This window comes from Gorilla gorilla, chromosome 6, assembly GCF_029281585.2.
Source record: "Gorilla gorilla gorilla isolate KB3781 chromosome 6, NHGRI_mGorGor1-v2.1_pri, whole genome shotgun sequence".
Taxonomy (NCBI): Eukaryota; Metazoa; Chordata; class Mammalia; order Primates; family Hominidae; genus Gorilla; species Gorilla gorilla.
The window spans coordinates 27,621,832-27,639,303 of record NC_073230.2 but is presented as its reverse complement, the minus strand read 5'-3'; the positions used below and the strand labels follow the sequence as shown (position 1 = coordinate 27,639,303).

The window sequence follows — 17,472 nt, the reverse complement described above, 5'->3', positions numbered from 1 at the left end:
GGGCGACAGAACGAGACTCCATCTCAAAAAAAAAAAAAAAGATATAATTGTCTCTAAGAAAGAAAATAATCAGCCGGGCGTGGTGGCTCATGCCTGTAATCCCAGCACTTTGAGAGGCCGAGGCAGGCGGATCACAAGGTCAGGAGATCGAGACCATCCTGGCTAACACGGTGAAATTCCGTCTGTACTAAAAATACAAAAAAAATTAGCTGGGCGTGGTGGCGGGCAAGCGTAGTCCCAGCTACTCAGGAGGCTGAGGCAGGAAAATGGTGTGAACCTGGGAGGCGGAGCTTGCAGTGAGCCAAGATAGTGCCACTGCACTCCAGCCTGGGCGACAGAGCAAGACTCCACCTCAAAAAAAAAGAAAATAAAATAATCTTCCAGTTTCTAGTAATCAGAAATCAGTGGAGCATTAATAATAACAAAAATACTTTTGTTCAGCTGAATCATATATATGTCTATATCAATATCCATCTTTCTCTATTAGTTGTCTATATTTCTGAATAGATATATGCACACATGTACACACATTAGTATTTTTCAAGTCAGTGCTTTGACAAAGAGTTCATACTGTTGCACACCGTTCTGTTTACAAAAATAATAAATAGAAACACTGTGATTCCCTGAAACATTAAAAACTAGATGTAATCAATTGTTGAGAATTTAAGGGAAATTCCTGCTTTATGAATTGGATGGTGTGGTGTAATGAGTCTGTCTTTAATCTTGCCCATTCTACCAAATTTTATTCATAAGCTCTTTCTCATAGCAAACGTTAGTGCATAAACATTCTGTTTTCACTTAACAGTGACCAAAGATTCATGTTTATTCTCTTTCAAGTAGGTAGCCTTGTCAGATGATATGCAAATGATTCATATCAGTGTTTGAAGTTCAAACCAAGGAAAACTGTGAGTATACACAAAATGTCAAGAGTGTTTTTCTCTTGGCAAAGAATGCTGGGAATCTTACGATTAATTCCATACAGTAACAACTCAGCAAGTGTTGGCTAAAAATACTTGATTTTACTGCAAAAGTACTAACACAAATCTAATTTTAAACGATACAATAATTTTTACATTATCCCCTTCAGAGAGGAGAAAAGTATTGTCAAGTTTAATAATCTATTAAGCTAAAATGACAAACTTTCACAGTGTTTATTCTGTTTCCTCTTTTCCAATATTCTTTACATATCTTTGTTAGTAACCACTCATTACATTGGCTAAGATCAACGGAATTGGCACAGAAGTGAAAAACAGAGAAGAATTATCATTTTAAGCAGCAACTGATGTTCATTGGGGATTTGTGTTATTTCAATATTTACAACAATTTTTTAAAAAGCTTTATTGAGATATATTTCACATATCATTGTAACCACTTTTTGAAGACAATATTTTACCCTCATTTTGTAGATGAGAAAATGGTGCTCAGACCAGTGAATTCATTTCTAAGCATTGGTCTGAAATTACGTCTGTCTGTTTTCAAAGACTGCGTTCTTTCTATTGCACTCCAGTGCCTCTGCTGTGATGAGTCCAGTCACTCTTTTGGCAGGAATCATGGCACTGGTAAAATTTTCTATGAAGGGTGATGAATAGGACACAGGGTCCCAAGACACAACTTGTAAGCTATCAGAGATTGGAGTCCCAAGCCATCTGATTGAGAGGAGAAGATTCTTGAATGGGCCCAGTTGGCAAAGGTATTTCTATATGCACTGGAATAACCAGGAGGGAGAGACCAGGGGAAAAGCAGGGGGTCCTCTTGTGCCACTTTTTATACAGTATTTCATTTGATCCTTATGAACAGCATGTGGGGTTGTTATATGTTGATAGTAATACTAATTATTACCTATTTTGGTCTAGTTTTTTACAGATGATAAGTAGAGTTCCAGAAATGTTTAGTAACTTTCCAAGTTTATACTAGAAGGACTGTAACCAGAGAATTCTAACTCCAAAGACTATATTCTTTCTACTTTACAAAAATGCATTTACGTAAAAGAAAGGAAAGACATTGATGGATGACAACCAGTGAGGTCTCCTGATTTACTGTCAAGTGTTCTAGGAAGCAGTGGAGCTTTGCAGAGAAAACAAATACAGAATTTGGCTCAGTTTGCTAGAAAAGACCATGCAAGTGAGGACCCTACAGTTACAGCTTTATTAGCCACACTATAAACCCCCGTCTTGTCCACCCCTTCTGAATTGGGGGTTGATCTTTATACCTTTTGAAAAATACAACCCAGAAAACGTTTTTTGCATTGAAGGGTACAGGAAAGAAAAATGACTGCAGGTCCATAACTACACAAAGTCATATCCAACTACTCTTGCAGTAATTAAACTTGTCCAATCCCAGGGACAAGATTTGTAGCTAATTTATTTCTCAGAGTTTGCTTGAAACATCTATTGCTTAAAGTTAAACCTGAGAGACATATCACTGGGAATATTTTATGGCAACAGTGGGGATTAGGTAAAAGAAGTCATTAAGTGTTTTTCACAATGAAAGTACTACAGCTTTGCTCTATGGCCTTGAAAGTTGGAAATGTATGCTCTTGTGTGGGAGCAGTAACAAAACTGTTTCTGAGGAAAACTGCAGTCCCTATCATGGCACAGCGTGCAGAGGTAGAATGATCTTCTGCTCAGGCTACATTTTAGCTACTCATCTCAATTGTCATCTCAAATTTACTCATCTCAATTTTCACAAGAGAACGTGACTCCTATCTTTAACTTAGTGAACTGTTTGGGTCTTCAAGAGAAAAAGCTGCTCTGGATCTTAGGCCTAGAATGTCTCAGTCAGCTCTGACTTGAAAAGTGGAAAGGGAAACTCTGTTGAGAGGAACCAAGTATAGTGGGCTTTACTGGACTAGTCCTGTCCTTTTGGGATTGTAACCTGACATGTGTGCTTATCTTAGAATAGGGAGGCAGATAGCTGTCTAGCTGGGCCCACTCTTCTCCACCTGACTTGACAGAATTGCCTTTGGGTGAGATGACATCAACACACATTAAGAAAGAGCTCCATTAAAGAGATTTACTGTTGAACATACTGTAAAAGGCGGGACCGAGGATACTGTCCCCAGTAGTTACATGCTCCTCTTCACCCCTCTTTATTCCGGGTATTGCTGGTGCTGCTGTTAAGTGGCTTCTTTGTGTTCTATGATCACTGTGAAGCTTGTAACTAATCATGTTTACCTTATTTTGGTCACTTTCAGAAAGTGGAGAGCCAAATGTGTGGACTACTGCTAGTAGGTATACTGGAATTTACAGCATGATGTTTGTGAAGTTGCTTTTATTTGAAGTTGTCCTACCAACTTCCTGCAAATGTCACCCTTATTTATTCACTTATTTTGTTTTTAAATTTTTTTTTTTACTGAAGAATAATATACACTTACTTGTTGTTTAAACTCATTGTGCTATTTGACTATTTGTAAATTTCTCAAAATATATTTAAGCCAAGGAAGTGCATGTGTGTTGTGGGTATGTGCATGCACACACACGTGTAAAATGAACATACTGTAGGGAATTCAAATAAAAAAGACAAATAACTATCAACCTCTCTGCAGCTTGGTTCATCATCTGTAAAATGAGCATTCTTCATCCGAAATAATGCTTTTCTCCTTTCTTCATGGCCTCTTGTAATTTTAGTCATTTCTCTGGGTCTGAGGAGTAAAGGTTGCCAACTCTGTGAGCAAGGACCAGCTACATAATTTGCAGCACCAGTGAAAAATGAAAATATGGGACCTCTTGTTCAAAACATATTAGGTATTTCAAGATGGCAGTGGCAGAGCATTACACCAAGCATGGGGCCTATCCAAGAGTGGGGCTCTGTGTTATTGCACAGGTCACATGCCCATGATGCAGGTCCTGCTGTGAACTTGGAGATCTTCCGGGATCAACATTGTGGCTTGATACTACTCTCCAGCAACAGGGTCAGGGTGTAGTCTCAAATTTCACTTCCTCTGGAAGAGAAGTTTTAACCTATAGGTAGAAAGTGTTGTGTAGAGTTAAAAAATTTGTTTGCTAGTATCTAGTATCCTTAAGTTCAAAGATTGGTTTGCTACTTAGTAGCTTTATAATCTTGGGCATATAATGTCCCTAAGACTTTATTTCCCTACCTTTAAAATGAGGACAATGGAGGCCAGGCGTAGTGGCTCATGCCTGTAATCCTAGCACTTTGGGAGGCCAAGGCAGGCAGATTGCCTGAGCTCAGGAGTTCAAGACCAGCCTGGGCAACATGGTGAAACCCCATCTCTACTAAAATACAAAAAATTAGCTGGGCGTGGTGGCATGCACCTGTAGTCCTGGCTACTCAGGAGGCTGAGGTAGGAGAATTGCTTGAACCCGGGAGGCAGAGGTTGCAGTGAGCTGAGATCACACCACTGCACTCCAGCCTGGGCAACAGAGCAAAATTCCATCTTCACTGAAAAAATAATAATAAATTAAAAAAAAAATAAGGATGATGGTAGAGCCAACTTTCTAGAATTATTGCAAGTAAACAAGAAAAGCCATGCATGATACCAGAAGTGTGGCAAGCTCCAAATAAATAATGAATAATAGCTCTTATGATTATCTTTTACCTTTTTTATTTTTTACAGGCCCAAGATATTCCTTTTGTGTATCTGTTCAGGGAGTCCTTTATACCTTTTCTTCCAGATCTAGGTTTCTGGATATGTTCCTTGACTACATCACTAAGCTGCACTTCAAACAGTTTCTGACCTACTGTTTTTATATCCCTGATTTAGTCTCACTAATATGATGTTATGCTGCACAATTATTATGATTTTCCTGAACTTCAGTTCTGCCAGTGATGGAAGGATAATAAGATAGAAAGAAGTGATAGACATCTTGACCTGGTGATATTAACAAGATGACATATTGATGAAATGTTTTGAGTTCCCAGGGTTGGAGGTATCATAGAAATTATTATGGATTTCTAATACCGCTTAATGCACTGGGAGGCCTGCTCCCTTCCCTGGAGAATCTTCTGAAACTCTTTGCCTTGGGGAAAAGTAACTGCTGACATTTGCCCTGTCAGGTCTTTTAAATATTTGGTCAGAATCATCAGCTGCAACACTTGAAGTATTTAATAACTGGGAGAAAGTATGCTTGTGTATGGTGTATACTATTAAAAATTACCAATCAGAGAGTGCCACTATTCCATCAGAAGTTGCCCTAGGGTAAGATCCAGTAAGGCCACTCACAGCATGGTAATGTCCAATAAAATCATACCAGGTGTGTATCATCAGCTGATTATGATTCCTTTGTGGGCCTTTTTAAAAACATACTGGTTGCATTTACAAGTAATACAATGTTACTTGGACAGGTTTGGCATTTGGCGGGTGAAGGAAAAGTCTACTAGTCCAACAGTTGCTCTCCTGACATTTTAGTATTTGCAGTCACCTATAAGAGTTATAGCCTACATGGACATGTTTTTATTATCACATAGATCAAGAGTTAAATACAGTACAAATTCCTGGAAATCATCGAGGTTTCAGGTATTCAAGCACTAATTGAAAAATACTTTGAACCTGCCAGCTGGCTAACACTAGCAATTTTCACTATGTAATTACTACCATAAACAATTCAAAGGACACATTTTAAAGAAATAATTCTTTTAAGTGTATTGTTTTCTTGGTTACTTATTCCAAACACTGCATTTCTCCCCACTCCTTACCCTCACAAAAAATATCTTCTGACTTTTTTGCTAAGTTGTATATTTGGTAAATATTTCTAGTTGCTTAGGGCCTAGTTTAAATAGTAAAATAAATAAGGGCAAAACTTTGTTGGTTTCTTAAGGAAAAAAGTAATGGATCATGCAAAATCAGCATAAGTATTTTTAAAAGGCATATTGAAAAACCATGTCCCAAATTAAATGAATACTAGAGTACTCTATTCTCATTTACTCATTCCAACAAAGACTGACTCATGTTTCTCTAGACAAAGTAAAAAAAAAAAATCCTGTTTTGGGCGGCAATTGTCATTGAGTATGGGGTTTAATTGGAAGAAAACATAGGGAAATGCTAAATGTGGCTAATGTGATTTGCACCTGTGTAAACAAGCAATGCCATCGTCCAGGCAGATCTTGGTCCTTCCAGTAGAGGATTTTTTTTTTTTTCTCCTATACCACCTCTCCTTGGATTCATAGAAAAAAATTTAGATTTAGGATGGTACTGTGATGGATGGAGGGATGTGTTTGTGTAGAGAAAGATTATGAGAGAGAGGATTTGTTGCGGGATAGTGAGAGTGGCTAGAGAAACCATTTGGCTAGGGAAGCAGCTTTTAGAATGGCTTTCAGAATGTGGTTCTCAACATGTGCCCCTTGGAACCGAACCACAGTATCAGCATCATTTGACAGCTTTGTTAGAAATAAAATTCTTTGCACAATCCCAGATCTTCTGGATTAGAAACACTGGGGTTGTTCCAAAGGGTTGTTTGATTAAGCCTTCCAAGTGATCCTGGTGCCACTGAGTTTTGGAACAACTACCTTGAAGGACAGCGAAGACCTGCTTGAGTGACTGGAGAATAAGGATAATCCACAAAGAATCTCAGCTAATGACCATTTGGTGCCTTTGTTTCTGAGAGGTTATGATCCTTCAAGGTCATAGCTGCGTAAGGTATCATTCCTGGTTTTTATGTGGTTGAGGACTTCTACCTACATTCCATTTGGTTATAACTATTTTTCATATCAACGGTTATTTGCCTCAAAGGAATCCTCAGTACATATTGCTCATTTTGCTCTTTCCTCATAAAAAATAAAAGAGTTTAGGTAGTTTACTAAGTTGATTTTTTAAGAATATATTTTATCTTTTCGAAAATATTTTTCCATTTAGACATTTGTTCCTCATTTTAATTTAGTTTGTTACATTTTGCTGAGGAACTTGAGCTCAGCTTTTCTACCTCAAAGTTTTGGCTACTTATTCTGTGCTAAAAACTTTTAATTTTGGACATTATATTTGGTAAAATCAACCACAGCATTTGAAAGGTCTGCCAGGAAATTTGAGGTTTCCGTGCAATTTGAATATTGCATAATTCAACATTTTACCCATTTTTTCGATGTAGTTTCCCCAATCAGGGAAAGAAATTGTTATTGCAACATTGGATTTTTTTAAGCATGCCACCTTATGAGACAATTTTTGGATTTATTTAATTATCATGCCTGGAAACACATGCTTCCCTCCTTTTCCTTTTCTATTTCTTTTATTCCTTTTCCCTGTTTTCCATCTTGTTTTAATTTTTTCTTTCATTTTTATAGATCAGAAAAGGCTTCTGGTGTCTTTAAAAAATAAAATAAACTACTTGAAAAGAAAAAAATCAAGAACTAGAAAGAAGACTATAACAAAAAAGAAGGAGGGGTCACAGGTGAACGAGATGTGGTCAACACACACAAAGGAGAACAAAAAGTAAGGTTTAAAGTAACTGGGCCGGGCGTGGCGGCTCATGCCTGTAATCCCAGCACTTTGGTAGGCCAAGGTGGGCAAATCACCTGAGGTCAGGAGTTCGAGACCAGCCTGGCCAACATGGTGAAACCCTGTCTCTACTAAAAATACAAACATCAGACAGGACTGGTGGTGGGCGCCTGTAATCCCAGCTACTCTGGAGGCTCAGGCATGAGAATCACTTGAACCTAGGAAGTAGAGTTTACAGTGAGCTGAGATCACACCACTGTACTCCAGCCTGGGCGATATAGCGAGACTTCATCTCTAAATAAATAAATAAATAATGATAATTTAAAAAATAACTGGAAATGTGAACTGGAAGGTGGGACAGTCTCAGAAGGTACATTGGGAATCTTGAGTCTGACATAGGGTATGTGGCGTCCTAAGTTATGGGCTGCATGTAGTAGTTATAACATGAACAAGTAACTTCCGGTCAGTGGCTCACTTGCTAATCGATCTTGTGGTTTAGTTACGTTCTATTGCTGAGACTCTGAAAGTCATATTTATAATACCTATTTTTCAGTGCTGTCATGGGATGAAGAGAAATTACATATGTAAAGAAGGCTGAGTCCCAGACATGAGATACTGACTACTAATATGTGTTCATACTTTTAGTTGTGATTCATCTGTTTCAATAGTTGTATGATACTTCATTGTGTTAATATGCCACAATTTATTTATCCACTTATATGGCAAAGGATATTCTGGGGAATATCCTAGGGATTTCAGTTTTCTTGATAATATAATGAATATTCATGTATATCTCTTTGATGCACATCTGCAGAGTTTTCACTAAAATAACTGGGATTGGAATTGTTGGGTACTAGGCTGTAAGCCTATTTCCTAGACAATGTCAGATTAACTTCCAAGTGGTTGCACATATTGACACTTCCACGACAAGTATATAGGCTTTCCCTTTGTTGCACATATTTGTCAATAATTGGTGTTACTAGACTAAAATGTTTGCAAATTTCATAGGTAAAAATTGTGTTTCTTGGGGTTTCATTTTGCGTTTTCCTAATTACCAATGAGATTGATCATATTTCCATATATCTAGGGACCATTTGTGTTTCCATTTTTTGAGATATGTTCATTCAGAGAATTTTTTCAAAAATTTCTATAGCGTTGTTTTATTTTGTTTATTGATTTGCGGGAATCTTTGATATATTTTGGAATCCAATTATTTTTCCTTTTTCAGTCATGTACAATGAAAATAAATTGTCCTAGTTTTGGCTTGTGTTTTTACTGATGTCCTTTGCTATATAGGATGTCTTATTCTAATGTGTGGTTTTATTTTTTAGGATTTGCATATTGCATAAGTGTGTGTGCCTTGTTTAAGAAATTCTCTCCTTCCCAGAAAACATAAAGACGATCTCTAGACTATCTTTCAAATTTTAAGGTTTTGTTTTCACTTTTAGGTTTTTTAATCCCTTGGCATTTATTTTCTGTGCACGGGATGAGATAGTGATCAATGTAATTTTTTTTAGCATGCACAACAAATGGCAACATCACTGTTTAATGAATAATCCACCATTTCCACACCACTCTGTTTGGCCGCCTGTGCCATGTATCAATCCTTCATATAAGGGTGGGTCTGATTCTGAGATCTCTATTCTGTGTCCTTCATATATTTATGTTCCACTTCCATGTTGTCTTACTTAGATCCTATTTATAATAAATGCTGATATCTGATAGGTAATGCAGTTACTTCTGTCATGCTCTTCTTCTGGATTGAGTATTAGCTCTTTGCTTTTCTATGTAAATATTAAAATAGCTTAAGAAGTTATTGCTGCTGTATGTGTTGTTAAACAACTTGCTTCAAAACAATATGCTCTATGCAATAAATACATACAATTTTATCCATTAAGAAATAAATAAAATTTTAACTATTAAAAAAGAAGTAACAAATACACATACACATTTACGTGCAATTTTTCATGGAACTGCATCGAATGTATACAAGGATTTAGGGGAAAATTTTTAGTTTGTGATATTTAGTCCTCCAATTGCCAAACAGGAAATGTTTATTTACTTAGTTTTCAACTTACTATTTTTTTGTTGTTGTTGTTGTCCTTGGAATTCTCATTAATTGCTTTTATATGGGATCAGTAATATATTTCCAGATTTGGTTATTGGTATTAATCTGGAATTTGATCATTTTTTAGTGGAGTGCTAACACATATTTTAGTATGTCTAGTCGAGTATCCTACCAGGAGTAGAAGATTTATATAGAGGATTTTCACATGTAGTTCTTTATAGAAATGCTTATGATGTCTCTGAGTTTATTTTCTCTGCCAGCATGTATATGTATGCTTACAAAAAATACTTATCTATTTACTTTGTAGGTGGAAAAATGCTAATCACTGAAAGAAAACATTTTTGGTCAGGAAGAATTGCACAAAGTAGGTCTGAAGCAAATTTGATTGACATGGAAGCTGGAAAACTCTCAAAAAGTTGCAATACTACAGGTATGGGAATTTATAACTGTTGTGATTTGTCCATGTAAGTACATGAAATTCATCACCAATAATTGTTGAAGGTCTACCTCTGAAAATGCTGGAAGATGAAAAGAATTATAAAATCTTGTTTTTATCATAGAAATAGTTAAAAAGATGTGCAAAATAAAATAGCACAGCCAACAGATTATGATAAATATTATAAAAAGGAAAAATGTTGTTAATAAGTGAATGTTATATGCAATAACTGTAATGAATTTGGGGGTAAAAAGGCTCTCTGAAGGTTGATTGACCTAGGAAATCTTCATGGAGCATCAAAAAATTAACCTGATCCTCAGAGGAAAAGTAAGTTTTAAGAGAGTTAGGGGTAATTGTATTAAAGAAAAGTGTGAATGTAAGAGAAATGCCACCTTTATTTTTCAAAATCCATCTTCTAATTTTTAGCATGTAACAAACACTTAAAAACATTTCAATTAAGATAATGTTTCTATGTATATTAAACAAAAGAAATTCTGACAGTTTGCTTGAATTATTTTTTCAGTAGAACTTCTGAAAATTTGGTTGGCTCTTCTGCCTGTCTCTAAAAGCAGCACTAGCTTCACAAAGTCTACAGAGTCTTTATAATTATTTACTAAGAAATGACCAAGTATGAGTTGCTCTACACAAACAAAAAATGGCTTCAATGTTGTGAGATATCTAGAAATTCTTATAATAGAAATGTAAAGATTTTAATGTTACAAATTCTTAAGACACTTACTTTCCAAAGTAATAATGCTTCAATTTCTAGTGGTAAAATTATTATTTGCCATTGCAGGCTTGAGTGCAATGAATTCATTTAATCCATAAAACCAATGGCGGTCTAAATTTTCAATGTTCATTTTATGAATTCCTTTTCCTGAAAAATGTTAATGTTATTAACATTTTTCAATACAAAATTATAGAATTATCTAATAAATTAATGACTTTCTAATTTAGCATATTGTTTTAAACATTATTTTAAATATTAACAGATGTGTTTGATATTTTCTACATATTCGATATTATCTGAAAAGGAAAATATTAAATTAATATTCTGAATATAATGAAACCAACAATTCAATGCTTAGAAAAATATGGATAATTGAATAACTGATTTATTCTATTTGACCAGAAATTTGCTTTTGTAAACATGATACATAAAATAATAAAGCATAAGCACATGCTAGTCTGAGTCATTGTCAAGAAAATGTGTTAAATATATTATTATGTCATATTAAATATTTATTTGTTTAGTTTAGAAATCATGATGTCTTAAAATAACATTACGTATGTTCAAAAAATAACCTGGTAGAAAAAATATTCTTCTCTCATTACATATAAATTTGAGCAAATTTAACATTGAGTTTGTGTTAGCTAGTAGACTAGAGATCAGAAAGAAAAATGAAAAGTAAGTCCTGAATTTTTAAGCTATGGGAAAAATTAATCTTGATTGTAACTCACAATGCCACCTTATCTTTGTTTTGCTTTGTCTTTCCTTAAATAACAAGAATGCCAGGACCCAGACTTGCTTCACAATTGGCCGGATGCTTTCACCCTTCACGGTAATAATGCTTCCAAAGTTGCAAATCCATTCTGGAATCAACTGTCTGCTTCTAACCCATTTTTGGATGACATAACTCAACTAAGAAATAACAGGAAGAGAAATAATATTTCCATCTTAAAGGAAGATCCTTTTCTTTTCTTTAGAGAAATAGAAAATGGAAATTCTTTTGATTCCTCCGGTGATGAACTTGATGTGCATCAGTTACTTAGGCAGACTTCCTCAAGAAATTCTGGAAGATCTAAAAGTGTTTCAGAACTTCTGGACATTTTAGACGACACAGCACATGCCCATCAGAGTATACATAACTCTGACCAGATCCTACTACACGACTTAGAGTGGCTTAAAAATGATCGGGAGGCTTATAAAATGGCTTGGTTAAGTCAACGCCAGCTGGCCCGCTCCTGCCTTGATTTGAATACAATTAGTCAGAGCCCTGGATGGGCCCAGACACAACTTGCGGAGGTCACCATAGCTTGCAAAGTAAACCATCAAGGAGGGTCAGTACAATTACCTGAATCAGACATCACTGTTCATGTGCCCCAAGGTCATGTGGCTGTGGGAGAATTCCAAGAGGTGTCTCTAACGGCTTTCCTTGATCCGCCACACATGCTTAACCATGATCTTTCGTGCACTGTGAGCCCGTTGTTGGAAATCATGTTAGGCAACCTCAATACAATGGAAGCCCTTTTGCTGGAGATGAAAATTGGGGCTGAAGTAAGAAAGGATCCTTTCAGCCAAGTCATGACAGAAATGGTGTGTTTACACAGCTTGGGTAAAGAAGGCCCTTTTAAAGTTTTAAGCAACTGCTACATTTATAAAGACACCATCCAAGTCAAGCTAATCGACTTGAGTCAGGTAACGTATCTAGTGGTTGCTGCACAAGCTAAAGCTCTTCAGTCACCAGCTGCCACCATTTGGGATTATATCCACAAAACCACCTCAATTGGAATTTATGGACCCAAATATATCCATCCCAGTTTTACTGTTGTTTTAACAGTTTGTGGACACAATTATATGCCAGGACAGCTTACAATTTCTGATATTAAGAAGGGTGGAAAAAACATATCTCCAGTTGTGTTTCAGCTCTGGGGGAAGCAGTCATTTTTACTTGACAAGCCACAAGATTTAAGTATTTCTATTTTTTCCTGTGATCCTGATTTTGAAGTAAAGACAGAAGGAGAAAGGAAAGAAATTAAACAAAAGCAGTTGGAAGCAGGTGAAGTAGTTCATCAACAATTTTTATTTTCTTTAGTTGAGCACAGAGAGATGCACTTGTTTGATTTTTGTGTTCAAGTGGAGCCTCCCAATGGTGAACCAGTTGCACAGTTCTCTATCACTACTCCTGATCCAACCCCAAACCTAAAAAGACTCTCGAATCTGCCAGGCTATTTGCAGAAGAAGGAGGAAATCAAGTCTGCTCCTTTATCACCAAAAATTCTTGTTAAATATCCTACATTTCAAGATAAAACATTGAACTTTACCAACTATGGGGTAACCCTGAAGGCAGTGCTAAGACAAAGCAAGATTGATTACTTCCTTGAATATTTCAAAGGGGACACAATAGCTCTCCTCGGGGAAGGTAAGGTAAAAGCTATTGGTCAGTCCAAAGTGAAAGAATGGTATGTAGGAGTCCTCAGAGGTAAGATTGGACTTGTACACTGCAAAAATGTCAAGGTGATTTCAAAGGAGCAAGTAATGTTTCTGTCAGATAGTGTCTTTACAACCAGAAATCTTCTTGAACAAATTGTCCTGCCTTTAAAAAAATTGACTTATATCTACTCAGTTGTATTAACCTTGGTGTCAGAAAAAGTTTATGATTGGAAAGTTTTAGCTGATGTTCTGGGTTACTCACATCTGTCCCTGGAAGATTTTGATCAAATTCAAGCAGACAAAGAATCAGAAAAAGTTTCTTATGTTATAAAGAAGTTAAAGGAAGATTGCCACACAGAGAGAAATACAAGGAAGTTTCTGTATGAACTTATTGTGGTGAGTATTGCTTGATCATGGTAATGAATTGCCATCGAGAATTGTATTAACTTGACAATATTTATAACCAAACATGTGAGAGGAGAAATGTTTAAAAATTCAACAGTCTTAAATACATTAAAGACACTTTATAGCAAATATAGTTTTTCCTACATGATCATAAAACTGGTTTCTTAAACTTGAGATTCAATTGTGATTTCCCCAAAAACCGGGATCATCTTTTAAAAGAAAATAAAAAGTTCTGTTTGCGCTGGCTTAACAGTTCAGATACAACTTCTCTTCCTGTCTCAAATATTTAGACAACTCTTAAGATACCAGAGAGGCTCCATAACATGAAAGCAAACTAAAGAGAACTAACTTGGCCATTGTTAGAGATCTACTTTTCAGTGTGTGTGGGATTTTTTTCTTTCTTTCTTTCTTTTTTTTTTTTTTGAGAAAAAGTCTGGGTCTGTTGCCCAGGCTGGAGTGCAGTGGCACGATCACAGCTCACTGCAGTTTCAACCTCCAGGGCTCAGCTGCCCAAGTAACTCAGACTGCAGGCATGTGGCGCCATGCCTGGGTATTTTTTTTTTTTTTTAAGGGATGAGTGTCTCACTATGTTTCCCAAGATGCTCTTGAACTCCTGGCCTCAAGCAATCTTCCCACCTTGGCCTCCCAAAGTGCTGAAATTACAGCCATGAGCCACCACACCTGGCTGTTTCTTTTTTTTAATGTATTACCAATATCCTTTAGCAATTTAATATTCTTATGTATACAATGCATTACAGCCTAAACAATGATATTAGTAATTCTCATCTTAATCCTCATGTTTTAATAGGACTCTCAGGGCCAAATTCTTTAGTGTAGTATTCAACCCAGTGGAAGGCTCAGTGGAGAATTACAAAGTACTTTTTACCTTTAAAGTAGAAATTCAATATTTTATAAAAATAAAAAAATCAAGATATTTCTAAAAATGGTTAAAACATGAGTGTAAAAATAAAAATGATTGTTAATGCTTCTCTAGTGCTTATTTAGCCATTAACAACTCTATGGGGTAAGTATAGCTAGTATCTTCATCTTATAGGTCGAAGAAACCAAGTCTTAAAAAGTTAGACAATTTGCCCAAGTCCTACAGTTGCCTATTCTTATAGATGGGATTTGAATATTTTTTGGTTTCAAAATCATGCGTAAAGCCACTATGCCTTCGTGAAACAAAGTAATGTGTGTGTGTATAAAAATGTTTGTATAAGTACTGTGTATGTGTAGGTATTTGTATTAAATATTATAATTGTGAAAGGCTGGTGCTCTGTAGAAGGTAAATAAAATTATATAGGCAGGTTCATGCAAAGGAGCAAAGTTTTAATCAAGATGCAAAAGAAGTAGAAAATATTTGGAGAACAAATTTAATCTGTGGCATTAACAATGATTCATATAATAAATAAATATATATAACATTATCTCTCTTTCAATATTTTTGATGATTCTACAGTGATACTTAGAGAAGTTGAAATTCAAAAGCTCCAATATCCAGTTGCTAAGTTGATAGATTTTTTATGGTGTGCTGCATTCTTACCTACCCTGGGACATTCAGAACTATTGGAGACTGAATGTTAGAAGCTGCTCTACCTGGTGGAAGCTGCGTGTGCATTTTGTAATAGCTCATTAACTCTCATAGCTCATATTTAACATTCACCTGCAAAGGTTTGAATTGGAAAATTAATTTCTTTTGTTTTTTTAGTGGCCTAAAAATGTTGTAATGGCCAAAGGTCATTAATGATGGTCTGAAAGTTCAAGCCTGATCATACCTGTATTTTTTGGGGTATGATAATTATCAGAGTGCCTCAAGTGGCTAATTAGAAAATCTAGTAGAGAGTCCATTCAAGCGGGGAGTTTCCAAGCTTTAGTGGAGGTTTCAGGATTTCTGTATGAAGAGGCTCAGGCCTGGTTCTCTGACTGGCAGGTGATGGAGCATGGGGTATAGAGTTGTCTCTTGAAACTTTATTTGCATAGTAAATATACATTTTTCTAGGATTGTATATTGATTTGGGGTGGCAGGAAGCGACCCGATAAGCTGAAAAAGATTGTGGGATCCAAACCCTTCAGTCATCTCTTGACATTGAGACTGGCTGTCCTTATATACTTGACACTCTCTGAAGCACTTCAGCATCCAATTTGATTTTCACAATGATTATGGAAGTTTAGACAAAGTGGAATTAACACTACATTGATTTTAAAAGTCATTAAATAGAGATACTGTGTGATGCATGTAAAGTCTTATACTATGTGGAGCTGGATTTTAAACTCAGGTTTTATGACTCCAAGTACAGATCTTTTCCCTAAAACAAGAAACTGGAATATAAAGTAGTAACCCCACTCCACAGTTGACTAAAAGCACCATCAGGGGCCCGCTAGCTCAGTATTGTTTCTCACTGAGGCTATAACTCTTCAGTATAAATGTATGGATCCATTTATGTATCAAAACCATGGGTAGTCCTTCTAATTGCATACTTTCGGGGGAATGAACATGCTATCAACTTTCATAGTTGCTTTACTTGCTTATTCATTTTAACTTATTGTTTCATATTGGTAGATAAAGCTCCAAAGTGCCATTAAATAATGAGGGGCTACCAAACATGTTTACAGTAGTTCCCCTTATCCACAGTTTCACTTTCTGTGGTTTGGGTTACCTACCATCAACCATGATTGACAAATAGGTGAGTAGAGTACAATAAGGTATTTTGAAAGAGAGAGGCCACATTCACATAACATTTATTAGAGTATATTGTTATGATCATTATATTTTGTTACTAGTTATTGTTGTTAATCTCTTACTGTGCCTAATTTATAGATTAAACTTTTCCATAGGTGTGTATGTATAGGAAAAAACACAGTGTGTATAAAATTTGGTACTATCTGCAGTTTCAGGCATCCACTGGACAGCCTTGAAATGTGACTCCTTTGGATTCTTGCATCTCCTTGGATTCCCCCTCCTAAGGGGGAACTACTCTATTTGCTCATTTGAACAAAGAAGTATAGATAGATGTAATCCCATATTTTAAAAATGGTACTCAAGGCAAAACACAAACTTGTAGACTTGTTTGAAACATGCATGGTTAGGTAAGAGCCTGATGGTTTTCTATTTTGCATTGTCGAAGACTAGGTGTTTTGTCTTTAATACCTTGTACTTTATGTTTAATACCATTATATTGGTGATGAGGGAGAGTATTTTTAATAAATTTATATATATATTTTAAACTTATGAACATCAATAGCTTTGTTCAAAGTTGAAGGAGTGTCTCTTTTTTTTAAACACAGCAGGCATGATTCTGGGATGTTTTAAGTCATATTTTGGTGAAAATAGAATAATATTTACCATCACCAGTTCACATACACTTTAAAGAAATTCTTGTAGCCAATCCTTTCCTAGAACAAGGCTTTATTTCTCGTGAGTAAATAACTAATCCTAGAGTGATAAATTAGAGACTGCCAGAACTTCAGAGTACCATTGGAAGTGTGTAATTTAACTTCCTTTTTTCACAATTAAAGATACAAAGACACATATTAGTTAAGTGGTTTATCCAAGGTCCTATAATTAGCCACTGAATTAGTTCTAAATCTCCCCTAACTCTGGCTTAGTTATGTCTACTGTAGTTTGCTTATAGAATTTGCTTAAATGTGAATCAACTTCTTGAGCTTTAGAAAACTCGATTATACGTGTAGTGAAAAAAAGGACTCCCATTTGTAGAATATGTAATAAAAATTCCAATTTATAGAGAAAAAAGCCCAAGTTAGTTGCTTTTAATTGTGACATGTAATTGTTGCTGCAGGCTCTTCTGAAAATGGATTGCCAAGCATTAGTCGCACGTCTTATCCAAGAAGCTGCTGTTCTGACTTCAGCTGTCAAGCTTGGAAAAGGCTGGAGGGAACTAGCTGAAAAGTTAGTACGACTCACAAAGCAACAAATGGAGGCATATGAAATTCCTCATCGAGGAAACACTGGAGATGTTGCTGTTGAGGTAAGACTTTTGTTTGTGTAATTCAATAGTGAAAAG

The 17,472-nt window shown here is 35.9% G+C and overlaps 1 protein-coding gene and 1 long non-coding RNA gene across 2 annotated transcripts in view; one reads left to right on the top strand and one right to left on the bottom strand.

Annotated features, from left to right (window-relative positions):
* Positions 1 to 3,951, bottom strand: part of LOC129534670 (uncharacterized) — a 29,858-nt gene extending 25,907 nt beyond the window's left edge. The window contains exon 1 of the long non-coding RNA XR_008681341.1: positions 3,535 to 3,951. This is a non-coding gene — a long non-coding RNA (uncharacterized lncRNA). The remainder of the gene's footprint in view (positions 1 to 3,534) is intronic.
* MACC1 (MET transcriptional regulator MACC1) overlaps positions 1 to 17,472 on the top strand; it is a 310,452-nt gene that overhangs the window by 45,960 nt on the left and 247,020 nt on the right. Inside the window, exons 3-6 of the mRNA XM_055392492.2 lie at positions 7,234 to 7,381; positions 9,763 to 9,885; positions 11,400 to 13,441; positions 17,248 to 17,436. Coding sequence (XP_055248467.1) covers positions 9,771 to 9,885; positions 11,400 to 13,441; positions 17,248 to 17,436 — 2,346 coding nt within the window. The 5' untranslated portion in view covers positions 7,234 to 7,381; positions 9,763 to 9,770. The remainder of the gene's footprint in view (positions 1 to 7,233; positions 7,382 to 9,762; positions 9,886 to 11,399; positions 13,442 to 17,247; positions 17,437 to 17,472) is intronic.